At 37.6% G+C, this 15,517-nt stretch overlaps 1 protein-coding gene across 1 annotated transcript in view; it reads left to right on the plus strand.

Annotated features, from left to right (window-relative positions):
* The window catches only part of PSPC1 (paraspeckle component 1), a 66,126-nt gene that overhangs the window by 5,881 nt on the left and 44,728 nt on the right, over window positions 1-15,517 (plus strand). The window contains exons 3-4 of the mRNA XM_012641670.1: window positions 9,290-9,385; window positions 11,098-11,294. Coding sequence (XP_012497124.1) covers window positions 9,290-9,385; window positions 11,098-11,294 — 293 coding nt within the window. The remainder of the gene's footprint in view (window positions 1-9,289; window positions 9,386-11,097; window positions 11,295-15,517) is intronic.

Below are 15,517 nucleotides of genomic sequence, written 5' to 3' on the forward strand. Positions count from 1 at the left end.
TTGAACTCCTGAGCTCAAACAATCCGCCCGCCTTGGCCTCCCAGAGAGCTAGGATTACAGGCGTGAGCCACCGCGCCCGGCCCTAACCATTTCTTATGGATGGCTTTTAAATAATTTAAAGATAATCTTGAGGGAATGCACGAATCATGTTCTTGGATTTCTGCAGCAACTCTGGTTATTATTTGTTCCATTTTTCAGATGCGAAAATTGCCTCAGAGATGTTATTTGCTTACGGTTGTACAGCTGTTAAGTTGTAGTAAGTTGCATTAGTTGTAATAGTTTAGTCTGATGCCTAATTCCTTGGTTTTTATGTTGTACTCTCAGTGGAATGGTTTATTTGCCAATCCTTGCTCAGGAACTGTGTTGCTTGTTAGATAAACTTGCTCATGGAACTCAGGATGCTCTTTTCCCTGCTGTCGTGCATAGTCATCCCAGCTGAAATGTCACCTCATGGCGAGAATTTCCCTGATGGCCTTTTCTCAAGTGGGTTCCCTCTGTTATTCTCTATGACAGCATTGTGTTTTTTTCCTTCCTAGCTCTTAAACTGGCTACTTTATTGTTTACTCACGTATTTTTTTGTTTCTCTTAAGACATTAGGAACTTTTTTTTATTTAGCTTTGTATCATTAGCCCCAAGTACAGTCTTGGTACAAATTAGGCAATCAAATATTTATTCACTGACTGAATCTCAGATATCTGAATAAATGATAAGTGACTTACAGGAGTAGTACCATAGGGGTTCAGTTTGTAAATGTAAATATCTTGTATAATCAAAATTTCTCTTGAAAATATATTTGACCCTTGAACCAACACTGGCTTGAACTGCAAGGGTCTACTTTTAAGAGTTTTTTCAGTGAAAGTTATACTGAGTGTGCCTGCCTCTTCTACCTCCCCTTCTGCTTCCTTGCTTCTTCTGCCTCTGTCACCCCTGAGACAGCAAGACCAACTTCTCTTCATCTTCCTCAGGCTACTCAACGTGAAGATGACGAAGATGAAGAGCTTTCTGTTGATCTACTTCCATTTAATAAATAATAAATATATTTTTTCTTTCTTATGATTTTATTAATAACATTTTCTTTAGCTTTATTGTGAGAATACAGTATAAAATACATATAACATAACAAAATATGTGCCAGTCGACTGTTTGTTATTGGTAAGGCTCCTGGTCAACAGTAGGCTGTTAGTAGTTAAATTTTGGGGGAATCAAAAGTAGTAAGTGGATTTTTGACTGTGCAGGAGGTTGGTGCCCCTAACCTCTGTGTTGTTCGAAGGTCAACTGTTAAGTTGTTGTAAAATGCTATATACTATACGTGATTTTGAGTAAATAGCATTATACAGTATGTATAATGAACATAACATGCAAAAGTATGTGTGAATTACATTTTTGTGCTATTTTGACATTAGAAAAGAGGCAGACAAATGGGGAAGAAAAGGAAAATTGAACTTTTCACCTATGATGAATATGCTATATCCACATCTTTAAACATTAGAATCACACTTAGAGCATCAGAAATGCTCACACTCCAGAGCTACGTAGAAATTGGGTAGACATAATGATAAGCATTTCACATGGTGAAATTATTTTCTTTCTAGCTGCAGCTGCTTTTTTTTTTCTTTTAAAGATCATTGCAGATTAAGTTAAATGAAGAGATAGTGATCTGTTAATCATTTTCCAGCTGGTATTCTCAAAATGTTGGGGTTGCTGCCACAAAAGCAGAAAAATACATGTTTCAGTTTCATTTAGGAAAGTAAATTTTCCCTTTGAAACAACCCTTTAAATTAACTTAAATAGTATATTTTAATATAGAATAGTGTAAAGCCTGTGTATGTCTAGCAAGGGAGGGATATGGCTTGTATGGCTTTATTCTCTCAGCTGAATACTATTCGCCGCTTGGCCATCATACAGTTTTCATATTGGTTTTAGTATTAATCTAATACTATACCAGCGTGGCAGCCACCACCATCCAGGGGGTCATCATCCTGGCCAAGCTTGCCATGGTTGCTGTGCAGCAAGGCTGCTAGGGGAATCAGCAAACTCCGTACCATTTCTTGCAAGGTGACTGGCCGCTTGAATGCCAATGTTAAGTGCTCCGATGTGGTAGTCACCACCATCCAGGGGGTCATCATCCTGGCCAAGCTCTCCATGTGGCTGTGAGTCAAGGCTACTGGGGGAATACCATACCATTCCTTGCAAAGTGACTCACCGCTGTGGCTCTGTGCTGGTGTGCCTCATTCCCTGGCGAAGTTGCCCAGGTGGCAGTGCAGCCAGGATGATGACCCCCTGGATGGTGGTGACTACCACATTGGAGCACTTAACATTCAGACTAACATGGCCATTGTAGTCCCTGATGGTACCAAATGCCTTGAACCTGCTCTTCTGGCTACTGAAGGTTTGCTTTTGCATGGGTCCTAGTCTTCAAAATCTTGGAAAAAGCCAATGGCAGGGAGAAGGGAGATCTCCTCTAGGGACTTGATCTTCATGTCCTTTACCAAGTGGGCCAGCTTGGTGTCTGGGGGCCACTCCTTGTCCTCAGCCTTGTCTCTGTGAGCTCTGCATCCTCAGCCCCCAGCTATAGATTTTTATGGGGCAAATTTATTCCAGAGTTTCCTTAGAAAAGGCTTAATGGTTTCTTTTAAACTAATTGAATTGTGGTAACCCAAAATACGTTGGAAAGTAAAGGATGCAAGTGTCCAAATTAATTGTAAATCCTTTAACTTTGAAGAAAACCTCTTAGAATAATAGATAAGGAGTATGTTAGTCCATTCAGGCTGCTATAACAAAGTACCATAGACTGGCAGGATTACAAAAAACGGAAGTTTATTTCTTACGGTTCTGGAGGCTGGGAAGTCCAGGATTAAGGTGCTGGCATATTCGGTGTCTGGTGAGGTTCTGCTTCTTGATTCATAGACAGTCATCGTTTCCCGATGGAAGGGGTGAGGGGTCTCTGGAGTCTTTTTTATAAGGGCACTAATTCCCTTCATGAGGAATCCATCCTCATGACCTAATCGTCTCTCAAAGCCCAAGTACCATTGCATTAGGGATTAGATTGCAGTTTATGAATTTTGAGGGGACACAAAATATTCTGTGTAGCAAGGAGTAACCTCTTTTCTGTTACAGCTATTAATGTGGCTCAAATGCTCATATCTAGCATTACTCTGCTTGCTAATTTTTGTCCCCTTTTATTATTGTTTTTGGGAGGAAAATAATTTACTGTTTATTATTTCTGACACTAAGTTAAATTTCTGTGCATTTTTCTGATTCAGGAAAGAGATATTTGTGGGTTTGATAGTTTTTAAAATCAGCTATATATTTAGAGTTTTTTTAATTATTAAAAGACAAAGCTTTAAAGAAATTATTGTATTGGCAAAGTTTTAAAAATACCCGGGGAATAAAAGTGAAGCCACATGAGTGTTTTTATAGCTCCTGGTGCTAATGGAAATTGGTTATTGTGTTTCTGGAAGGGATTTAGCTATGAGATATTAAGACCTTAAGATTCTGTGCCCAGGCCGGGCACGGTGGCTCACGCCTGTGATCCTAGCTCTCTGGGAGGCTGAGGTGGGCGGATTGTTTGAGCTCAGGAGTTCGAAACCAGCCTGAGCAAGAGCGAGACCCCGTCTCTACTAAAAATAGAAAGAAATTAATTGGACAACTAAAAATATATAGAAAAAAATTAGCCGGGCATGGTGGCGCATGCCTGTAGTCCCAGCTACTTGGGAGGCTGAGGCAGGAGGATCTCTTGAGCCCAGGAGTTTGAGGTTGCTGTGAGCTAAGATGACGCCATGGCACTCTAGCCCGGGCAACACAGTGAGACTCTGTCTCAAAAAAAAAAAAAAAAAAGATTCTGTGCCTGGGCAGTGGCTCATGGCTGTAATCCCAGCACTTTGGGATGCTGAAGTTGATGGGATGGTTTGAGAACAGAAGTTCGAGACCAGCCTGGGCATCACCAGCCATACAAAACCTTAAGATTCTTTGATTCGTTAATATAATAGATATATATTTTAAGTAAATAATTTGACTCGCAGTTCTGGTGTATCACTTTATTTCTGGTTTATCACTTCTGATAAAATTTTGGACAATTTTAAATTAATACATAATTCGTCAAATAAAAGTATACTTACTATGGATTAGTATATAATTAATTATTTCCCAAAGCATATTACATGACACTGGAAAATGCAACACTCATAGTAATAGTTTTTTTTTAAAAAAGATATACCATAGAGACTAAAAGTAGACTAGTGGTTTCCAGAGGCTCAGGTCAGGGGAACTTACAGGGAGTTAACTGCTAATGGGTTCAGGATTTCTTTTGAGGGTGACGAAAATGTTCTGGATTTAGATTGTGTTGATTGCACATACTGAAGAACCACTGACTTACATAGTTTAAAAGGGGGAATTTTGTGGTACATGAATTATATCTCAATAAAATTAAATTAAATTATAACTAAATTTGGTTATGGCAGGGCATTCTGCTATGCACATGTGCTGTGTAACAACTCTTAAATTTTTATTTTTTAAAACGTAAAACTTTCATTGAGCAAGCAGAAAAAGGAAGGATGTAAAACTAGATGTATGCTATGTTCCTAATAATGTATTAATGAGCTGATTATAAAAAAAGACTGGAAATAAAAATGTGAAAATGTCGACAGAAGTTATACTTGGTTAGAGTGCTTACGGTGTATCATGCGGACTCCAAGACCACCTCCATGTTCCATGGATCACAATAAGGACTTAGCAGCCTTCAGCATATAGTCGTACTCCAGCTAAGATTTATTATAATGAAAAGAAAAGACGAAAAATCAGCAAAGGAAAAAGTTGCATGGGGGTAGTCTAGAGGGAACTAGGTGCAAACTTCCAAGAGTCCTCTCCCGTTAGAGTCACACAGGACATGCTTAATTCATCCATCAATGAATTGAGACAACACGTATGATATGTCATCTGAGCCTAGGGGTCTGGGGTTTGTGTGTGTGTGGGGGCGAGGGAGAGGGATTGGTGTCAGTCATGACATTCCTACTGTCTGGCAATTACCAAAAATTCAGACTCCCAGAAGGAAGCATAATTTCAAAAAGGTTTATGTTCACCATAATCCACATTGTTTGTATTATTAGATCTATTTTTTTTTTTGAGACAGAGTCTCACTCTGTTGCCCGGGCTAGAGTGAGTGCCATGGCGTCAGCCTAGCTCACAGCAACCTCAAACTCCCGGGCTCAAGCAATCCTCCTGCCTCAGCCTCCCAAGTAGCTGGGACTACAGGTATGTGCCACTCTGCCCGGCTAATTTTTTCTATATATTTTTAGTTGTCCGATTAATTTCTTTCTAATTTTTAGTAGAGACGGGGTCTCGCTCTTGCTCAGGCTGGTCTCGAACTCCTGAGCTCAAACAATCCGCCCACCTCAGCCTCCCAGAGAGCTAGGATTACAGGCGTGAGCCACTGCGCCCGGCCTGTATTAGGTCTATTAATATGAAATGTCCGATTTTGAATCATAAGTGTATTTTATTATATCTCAAATAACAAGCAGTACAATTAAAGTATGAGCCTAAACTATCAACATAGTGTTGCCATCTTAATGGTAGCTTGTTTATGCCAGCAACAAAGAAGCCTGGAGAGAAAGTGGTGATGAAATCGAGAAAGGTGTTTTCCGCAGCATGTTGAGAATTGAATATTTTTCCTTGTAAGAAGTGGTGCGGGGGGGGGGGGCAGCAAGGGCAAATACGTAATCTAAACATCTGTACCCCCATAATATGCTGAAATAAAAAAAAAAAAAAAGTGGTGCAAAGCCTGGAAGAAGTGGTAGTCAGTTGGTGCAAGGTCTGGTGAATACAGTGGAAGACAAAGAGTTTCCGAGTCCATCTTCTGTAGTTTGAGCAGCATTGTTTGTGTGACTTGTGGCCGAGCATTGTCTTGGAAGAGAATTGGCCTGTCTCTGTCTCAACTGCTTAATCACAGCATCCTCATCGTTTATCCAGTTGGTTACAGTAGACATCTGCTGTAATGGATTGACCAGGTTTCATGAAGCCGTAGTGGCTAATACTAGCGCTGGATCAGCAAACATACACCATTAGCTTTTTTTGATGAATATTTGTTTTTGGACTGTGTTTCGGCACTTCTTTTTTATCCATCCATGTGCTGAACCCTTACGATTGTCAAAAAGAATCCATTTTTCATCACATGTAACAATGCAGTGTAGAAATGGTTTGCTTTTATGTCGTGACGGCAAAGAAAGGCAAGCTTCGAGACAATTTCTCTTTTGGCACTCATTTAATTCATGCAGAACTCATCTACCCAGCTTCTTCACCTTGCCGATTTGTTTCATATGGTCCAATATTGTTGCAGTGGTAATGTCTAACCTTGCTGCTAATTCATGTGCAAGTTGAAATGGATTTGCTCCCACAACACCTTTCAGCTCATCATTATCCGCCTTGGTCTCAGGTTGCCCACATGGCTCACTTTCAAGATTAAAATCACCAGAATGGAGTTTCTCAATCCATTCACATACTGTGTGTTCATTAGCCACATCCTTCCCAAACACTTCATTGATATTTCAAGCTGTCTGCACCATATTGGTTCCATGACAGAACCTGTATTCGAAAATAACATGAATTTTGAACTTATCCATGGTATCACAAAAATTGCTCTAACAAAAAATTTGAAAGATAATCACAAGCAAAACATGCATTTGAAAGAATGAGGATGTACCTTCACACGCACACAAAAAACCAGAAGTGTCAAAGTGAAATGTCAGAGATACCGACTGTCAGACTTAGTACTTAAGGAAATCAGACATTTCATTCTTGATAACCTAATATGTATATTGACAGAAAGGAAAGTCTGAAGTGGTTTTCATGAAAATGTGTGGAGCTCCTGTCCACATGATAGGCTTTCAGGGGACTGACTTTCCTCTACAAAAATTACTATGTTGTTTAAATTTTTCCACAGTGGGACATTGTTGAAGTTTATAGACCAAACTGATGATTGATTTGGTGGCAAAATGGGGAGAAAAACAAAAACTCCAGATCAGGCCACGCGTGGTGGCTCACGCTTGTAATCCTACCACTCTGGGAGGCCGAGGCGAATGGATCGTTTGAGCTCAGGAGTTCGAGACCAGCCTGAGCAAGAGTGAGACCCCGTCTCTACTAAAAAAAAATAGAAAGAAATTAGCTGGATAACTAAAAATATATGTAGAAAAAATTAGCCGGGCGTGGTGGCGCATGCTTGTAGTCCCAGCTACTCGGGAGGCTGAGGCAGAAGGATTTTTTGAGCCTGGGAGTTTGAGGTTGCTGTGAGCTAGGCTGATGCCACGGCACTCTAGCCCGTGCAACAGAGTGAGACTTTGTCTTTAAAAAAAAAACCTCCAGATTTAACATGTTTGAACACTTTGATTTGTTTCCTTTTAGTCTTTTTTTTTTTTTGGTATATAATACGTACTTACATTCGTAAAAAGAATAAATTTAGTCATTGTATAGTGAACAGAATTTGTTAGATTTGACAAACTTTTGTTAGCACCTAAAGATGAACATGAAACAAACAGGATGGGTGAGAAAATGGACAAAAGGAGCTTAGGAAGTAGTACATACAATGTAATCATAGATGTCAACTTTTTAGCATATGTCCCAATAAACAAAAAATAAGACATAGTTCTTTAAGCATTTCCTTTTTATACCACACATACCCATGTTCCTCCATCCTTTTGTATAATGTCATTAATGTGGTTGTGACTGATCTTTGCTCACTTTTTCACATGTCTCTTTAGATGTGGAATTGTAGAAACAAAGTGACTGATTTGGGGGAGATTGTATAAATTTGTATGTATTAGACAAGTTCCCTCCCAGAAGGCTATATTTCCCCTCTCCCCTAATAAGAGTTGTCTAGTGGCCCATATTCATACGTTCAAAGTTTAAAATTTATAGATAAAATATCTGACATTCGAGAGTACAGAGATGTCATATTTTTCTCTTAATTTTATTTACCATTTCCCTTGGCTTCATGTAATTTTATCAGTTCCAAGTAAGTCTGTCATGGTCTGAGAGACAGATGATCTGTTAAGTTTATTTTCCTTCTTCAGTCCCTTTTTCTGGATTTTCTTTGAGGTGGGGTGGCCTTGCGTTATTGAAGGGGTGTGCCCATTTCTTTGGTGGCCTCTACTTAGATTTAGCTCTTCTTATCTGGTTCTATTACTATTCTGATGTTTGTGGTGCTGCCATGGCTTCCAGTGGGCGAATGGCCCGTATAATGCACTTTCATTTTGGCCCTGGGCCCCTTTGGGGTACCCTTAGAAGTACCACACCCCAAATCCCTTTTCTTTCGGATTCCCACTCAGTTTGTCTGAGGTTTCTATAATGTCATTCCACCACCCCATGATATTCTGTACCTGCTTTTAAAATATCTGTAGTAGCTTAGTAATCATTTTAAAAAATCATTTTGTGTTTTTTCCTATAGTTTAGGATCTAAAGTCCATGTTAATCTCCGGACATTTATGTGTAAAGGAAAGCTTTTGGAATCCAGAAGGCCCCCTTATTTCTCTAGCTTTTCTAGTTAAGTTCACTTAAGTTAAGTTAAATAACTTAAATAAGTTAAGTTCACTTATTTCTCTCTGAATGAAGCATCACTGTTCTGAAGGCAGTATAAATAGATTTTAATGCAGCTTTCGTGGTGAAGAACTGATAGCAAAGAAAATTTTAATATCAGTATCTCATCAATTCTTATTCCTCCCCCTCCATGAACTCTTCCTTCTATTTAAGAAAATACTAAAGGTTTTCTAGTCATATCTTTGATCATTCTCTCTTGACTTTTCCCTCTTCTCCCAACTTTCTCCTTCAATATCTAGTGTCCTCTGCCTGCCTGCCTTTACTTTTGCTTGGCTGACATCTTTTCGGTCTTATTTTTGGTTTTAACGTTTTTGAAAAATTTTTTAAGCGGTAGTGGTAGACACAAGACTTGGAGGTAGGCACAGATCAGTTGGTTGAGGTGATGGGACATGCAGACAGTGAAGGCTACATACATAAAAACAAGGGCATTCTTTTTCATCGTACTTTGTAAAAGTTAACTATAGTGGTTATGCTGGTTCATAATTGTTGCTTTATTTACTCATCTTTTTCTTGCTTTAACATTCATCTATGTCTGGCTCAGCAAATGTTTATTGACTGATGTTATGAGTACCTATGGTATTTCTGAGATGTTTTCCTAAAGTGAGACATTTCCAAGTATATATCTTTACTATTATAAAAAATTTCCAGCAGGATATTAATTCTAGACACTACATTAATTCTTATTAATGCTTTTATCCCTATCCAGGACCCCTCGTCCAGTCATTGTGGAGCCCATGGAGCAGTTTGATGATGAAGACGGCTTGCCAGAGAAGCTGATGCAGAAAACGCAACAATATCATAAGTAAGATTTCATTTTTTAAAATTTTATTTATAAATTTATTTTAAATTTTTATGGGTACATAATAGTTTTACATATTTATAGGGTACATGTGGATGTTTTGATACAGGCATATACAACGTGTATTAACCAAATCAGGGTAATTGGGGTATTCATCACCTTAGGCATTATTCATTTCTTTGTGTTAGGAACATTTCAGTTCCACTCTTAGTTATTTTAAAGTATGTGTCAACTTACCGTTTACTGTAGTCACTTTTTTGTGCTATCAAATGTTCATTCTATCTGACTATTTTTGTGGTAAGATTTTATTAATAAAGATATTTTAGATATGTGCTGTCAAGGGTGTTTATAACATTACATCACTAGACCCTGAACCCTGGAGTACTCTAATGTATAGAGGTTAGGAAGATCAGAAGGAATCAGAAAAGACCGAGAGGGAGCATTCATGGGACTGGAGGGGACAGCTGTGTCCTGGAAGCAAGGGAAGAGAGTATTTCAGAGAAGGATGAGTAGTAATTGATTGTAATTCACAACCATTTTAATTTCTCTTATAATGTTATTTTTAAAAGATTTACTATGATTTCCTGTATACCCGACTTTTTTCTTGTTACAGGTTATATTACAAATTCAAAATAGAGCACACTTTTGGCTTTGGTAATTAGAGAACTGAAATTACAAGGGTTTTACAGGAAGTGGAATTTATAGACAATATTTGTTTATATGAATTTAGTTATCCCAGCAAACCTTGTGAGAACTAGTTATATTCCCAGTTTTTCTTCTAAAGAGTAGAGGAAGTGCTCACAAAGCGTAACAGCCAAGATTCAAATTCAGTTCTAACTTCAAAAATAATGTGTTATTTCAGTGGTGTTTCCTTTGGGAGAAAATGAAGAATTTTTAAACATTTGTGTTATAGTCAATCTCTGACTTGGGAACTGCTGACTACTAAACACTTCTTTTAGAAAAATTAGTGATTGGTAGGTCCTCCTACTCCTTCCCACTTCCCAGTCAGTACTTTAAAAAGGAAAAATACAAATAAGTTTTTCAGATTAGAATACCTTGGAATCATGGCTGACTTTGATTTTCATTATATGCCTCTGAAGATCTTCAAAGCTCTTTCATGTTACTACGTCTTTCCCTCTCTGACATCTTCCTTTATCTGTCCCAACTTTGTCCCACCCACTAATGCTCACCTCCCCACCCTAAAATAAAAGTTGAAATTTATAATTGCAGCAATGTATCTATACTTTTATCGGTAGAGTGGAGATTGTGTTCCTGTCAACACTTTTTTTTTTTTTTTTTTGAGACAGGATCTGGAGTGCAGTAGCATGATCATAGCTCACTGCAGCCTTGAACTCCTGGGCTCGTGAGATCCCTTATGTAAAATGTTCATTGGATGAAAACCAGAAAAACCTTACAGGAGGTTATTGTATCAGATTGCATAGCTTTTTTTTCCCCCCCCTTTCCCTCACATTGCATAAGTTTGAATACTGGTTCCATTACTTATTAGTTGGGCATTCTTGGGCAGTTTCTTAAACTCAGGCCTGTTAAATTGGCATCACAATATTGCCATGAGGTATTAATAATTCCTGTAGAGTACTTGCCTGACACAGTGCCTTGAACATTGTAAGTGCTTAATAAACGATAGTTGTTATTTCTCATTTGTATTGTTTAACCTTTTGAGCATACGTTTCTGTATGTTTTTAATGTAAATTTAGGGAAAGAGAACAGCCACCACGTTTTGCTCAACCTGGGACATTTGAATTTGAGTATGCATCTCGATGGAAGGCTCTTGATGAGATGGAAAAGCAGCAGCGTGAGCAAGTTGATAGAAACATCAGAGAAGCCAAAGAGAAACTGGAGGCAGAAATGGAAGCTGCTAGGCATGAACACCAATTAATGCTAATGAGGCAAGGTAAAAATGGATTTTCATATATTTGTGGTGTGATTTTCCTTTTTTCCTTGAAGTTCATGTCTACATTTGTTCATTTGTACATACCACTGATATGTATTACTATTTAAGTTGCTTAGAGACATAGTTGGAATTCAACGTATTAGATATAAAAATTTCCCTTTAATATGAGAACTTCCTTTTAAAAAAATATTATAAAAGTAAGTTTTATCTAGATGAGTAGTATTGTTGGAGGTAATTCAAACATGTTAAATTTTGCTAGTAGCAAAACTGCCAGTAGCAGAACGTGATTCTGTTGTCAAAAAGAAAAACCCAGTGGGCAGTTCTTCGTAGGCAGACATGGCATAAAGCCACATAGAAGATTTTGTTTGGTGAAAGAAGGATTGGGACAAATGCTGACCATTTAAGATTATTACTACATGTCGAAAGAGTACAGATGGATAATTTGGCAGAGATGGAAAAGATTCATGTGTGTAGATGGATATGGGGATTCAGGAAGGGTAAATTCTTGGTAATTGGTAAGAACATTTTAAACCCTTGATTATGGTAACTGAATTTCTAAGAATGGTCATAACGGGTGATAATTTATTCTTATCCACTGGTCAAATACCTAGCAGTATGACAAGCTGCTTAAATATATCTCAGAAGCTCATTTATCCCCTTTTTCTTCTTTCTTACAGTGCGTATCTATCTTTATTATTTGTATCTTCCCTCTCTTCTTGTCTGTTCTTTAATTTTCCAAGTAATTTTTCCTAGTTCTCCTATCATTAATCTTTTTCACTACCTGTAGTAGTTTTGTATTTCTTTTTTTTGCTTGTTTATTTTTGTATTTCTTAAAATAAGCACCTGACTCACGCACTCCTCTAATGCTACGACTTTGGGAGGCCAAGGTGGGATGATCACTTGAGGGCAAGAGTTCAAGACTTGCCTGAGCACCACAGGGAGACCCCATTTCTACAAAAAATATAAAAGTTAGCTGGGCATGGCCGTGCACACCAGTAGTTCTAGCTACTTGGGAGGCTGAAGTAGCTGGAGCCTGGGTTATTGAGCCCAGGAGTTTGTGGATGCAGTGAGCCGTAATGATGCCATTGTACTCTAGCCTGGGCAACAGAGCAAGACCCTATCTTGAGGTGAGGGAGGGAAGCATCTTCTTGCTTTCTTTGTTCCTTTTTTTTTTTTTTTTTTGAGACAGAGTCACCACAGAGACCAAGGCACCACAGATGCCTGCCTGAGTTTCTGGAGTAGTCTTACTGAACTTTGTGCCGTCTAATCTAGGCCTTTTCTAAACCATTCTATATATTAGAACCAGAATTTTTTTAAAAAGTGAAAATTTGACCATCTCTAAATCCTTTTGGTAAATTCTCATTTCCTTTAGGATAAAGTCTAGGGTTTTTCTGTGTGTGTTCTATTTAGTAAGTTATTAGTCAGTAAATGTTTGTTGAGCAGTTATGATCAAATCACTGAATAATTTTGCTGATGACAAATTTTGTCAAAACAAAACAAAATTCAGCTCAGCAAATGATAGAAGACATTTCTGATTTCATTTGTACCCTAAACCTGATAGTTCTGTAAGTTCACTCTTCTAACAAAATTGAATTGATTCATATCTTACAGTATGTTTAAAGAGAAACTGTCTCTTATTTCACAGAAAATTTGAAAATTGTTTTTTAAGATAAAGATACTGAATCATTGGCTGTTAGTACTAGAAGAGAAATCTTAAAGTTTATCCAGTCCAGTGGTTTTGAAATTTTGTTACATATCAAAATCAGCTTCGAAATTTTTTAGTTTATTTTTCTAAGGCCCTTGGTTGCCTTAACACTTCTGTTCAGTATGAATTATTCTCTCTTTTCGCCTGGTAGGCGCTTCTCTTTGCTACTTTATTTTCCCATTATCTACAGTCATACCTTAGGTAGGAAATAACATTGATTAGATGTGAAAGCGTCTGTGCTAAGGATTTCCTTTGTTGCAACTGACAAACAGTAGTATAACATTCATTAATTCAGCACATCTTCAATGTTAGTTATACGAGACACCGTCTCAGGTCCTGAGGATATATTGATGACAAAGTACATTTCCTTAGATAGACCTTACAGAGTTTTTTTCTTGTAAGCTCTTAGAAAACTTTGCCTCATCTCTGAAGATATTTTGACTTGCGAAGTAGAGTAATTTTGCAAAGTTATTTCCCATGCGTTTGAATTTTGTTTATTGTGTGTGTTCATTTAAAGCCTCTGTTAACAATATTTTGGTTTATATTATCAGAAAATCACATTGCTTAGGGCGTTATACTCCTTGTTTCTGGGTTCACTTCTGCTGCAGTACATGGTGTATTTATATCAGCAAAAGTCTGTAGTTGGGAAATTTGTTTTAGTTTATTTAAAAATTAAAGAAAATTTACAACTCTATCATTTTTGCTCTATTATTTTATATTTCATCCAGTATTTCCAAGAGTGTATTCAGGTTGAGGAGGGACTTTGGATAATCTTAATTCTGTGGTTCTGCAGAAATTCATATCATGATATACCATAGAAGTAGAAAGCTCAAACAGTACAGAAAACGTGTCCTCTCTCTCTCCCACCTTCTCTTTCTTACAGGAATCACTTTTCTATGTTTTAATAGTTTCTTTTGTATCCTTTAATGAGAAAAAGCTTGCATGTCAGTAGATGTGTGTCTATTTATTTATAGCACAAAAAAACTGTTTACCTTTTTCTGTACCTTTTTTACTTTCTACATAAGTATGTACATAAATACCTGCCTTATTTTTTTAATGGCTGCATGATATTGTTAAATAATTAGTTTAGCTCATCATCTTTTGATTACGTTTCTCAGTTATTAGAAGCAATGCTACAATGAATATATATGCATATATCTGAGAAAATTTTTATAAATGTTGATTCTTATTTTTGGGCATACCAGTAGCTAATTGCTTCATTTATACTTTACTGATATTTATTTAGTCCTTTCTAGATCCAAATCCTATTATGCTTTTTACAAGTTATTTTTATTCTTTCGTCTCTTTTTGATCACCAGTATAGGAGACAATTCCTGAATTTTCTTCATGGTTATTTTTATGTTACTTTTGTTACCATAACTTATATAAGTCCCAGAAGAAAGTACTAACGCTTCACCCAGTATTTATTTTATTTATTTATATTTTGGAGATGGGGTCTTGTGTTGCCCAGGCTGGGGTGCAGTGACATGATCTTAGCTCCAGGGCCTCCTCAAACTTCTGGGCTCAAGTGATTCTCCCGCCTCGGCCTCCTGAGTAGCTGGAACTACAGGCACATGCCACTGTGCCATTTATTGTGCTGTTATTCCCTCCCTTTCCACTACTGGATTCTTCTTGATTATATCATGTAGCAGCAGGAACTGTGTCCTTGATGCTGAATGGGTGTGGATGAAGGAAAGCCAAGTCTAACCTGACGGAAAGCCGTCTGGTCAGCACCCAAGAAGTTGAAGTAAACAGCCATGTCTCCAGTGACTGCAGTCATATAGGAGGCCTGGGAATGTTCTTTGAACAGAGCATTCTCAAAATATAGAGATTGGGGAGTAAACGGCCATTTGTTTCCTGCCCTTGAGTTCCCTCGTTCCCTCTTGAGTTATACCAATAAAAACAATGTGTGCACCAAGGACGGGGCTCTTTGCTCTTAGAAGCATCAAGTTCCCCGTGCCCACTTATCCAGATAATTGGCTACTTTGTCTTCATTTGTGTGGAACCACTTGGTTTGGGATTCCCTGTGCTGAGCTGGACTCAGCAATATTATCATTTTTTACGTATGCCTCTGTACTTATAAATCAAATAAAAATATATTTAATTCCCATAAATGATATCTTTTGGTGCCTGACTACCAAAGAAAAAGAATAGGGAAATAGGTCTGTTAGGCCCCTCTTTCTTTCTCTTTTCCTGTCAGTGTTTGTTATTTCGCCTGTGTTTTGTTTGTATTTATGACACTGACTTAACGTTCTTTTATCATAATGCCCATATGTGTTTAAATTTTAATCCTGTTTTAAATAGTTTTAGGAATGACTTTTCTGTTCATCACTTGTCTGATGTTTATCCTAGCTTGATTTCTTTAATAAAGGCTCGTAGTAACGATATTCCTTGAGCTCTTGTATGTACTGAAATATTATCTGTAATCTCATTGTACTTTGACTCTTGAATGGTATACGTATAATTCATGGTTCTTTTTTTCCTCCTTCTTTCTTTTTTTTCTTTTTTTTTTTTTTTT

This window comes from Propithecus coquereli, unplaced genomic scaffold, assembly GCF_000956105.1.
Source record: "Propithecus coquereli isolate 6110/MARCELLA unplaced genomic scaffold, Pcoq_1.0 Scaffold168, whole genome shotgun sequence".
Lineage (NCBI taxonomy): Eukaryota > Metazoa > Chordata > Mammalia > Primates > Indriidae > Propithecus > Propithecus coquereli.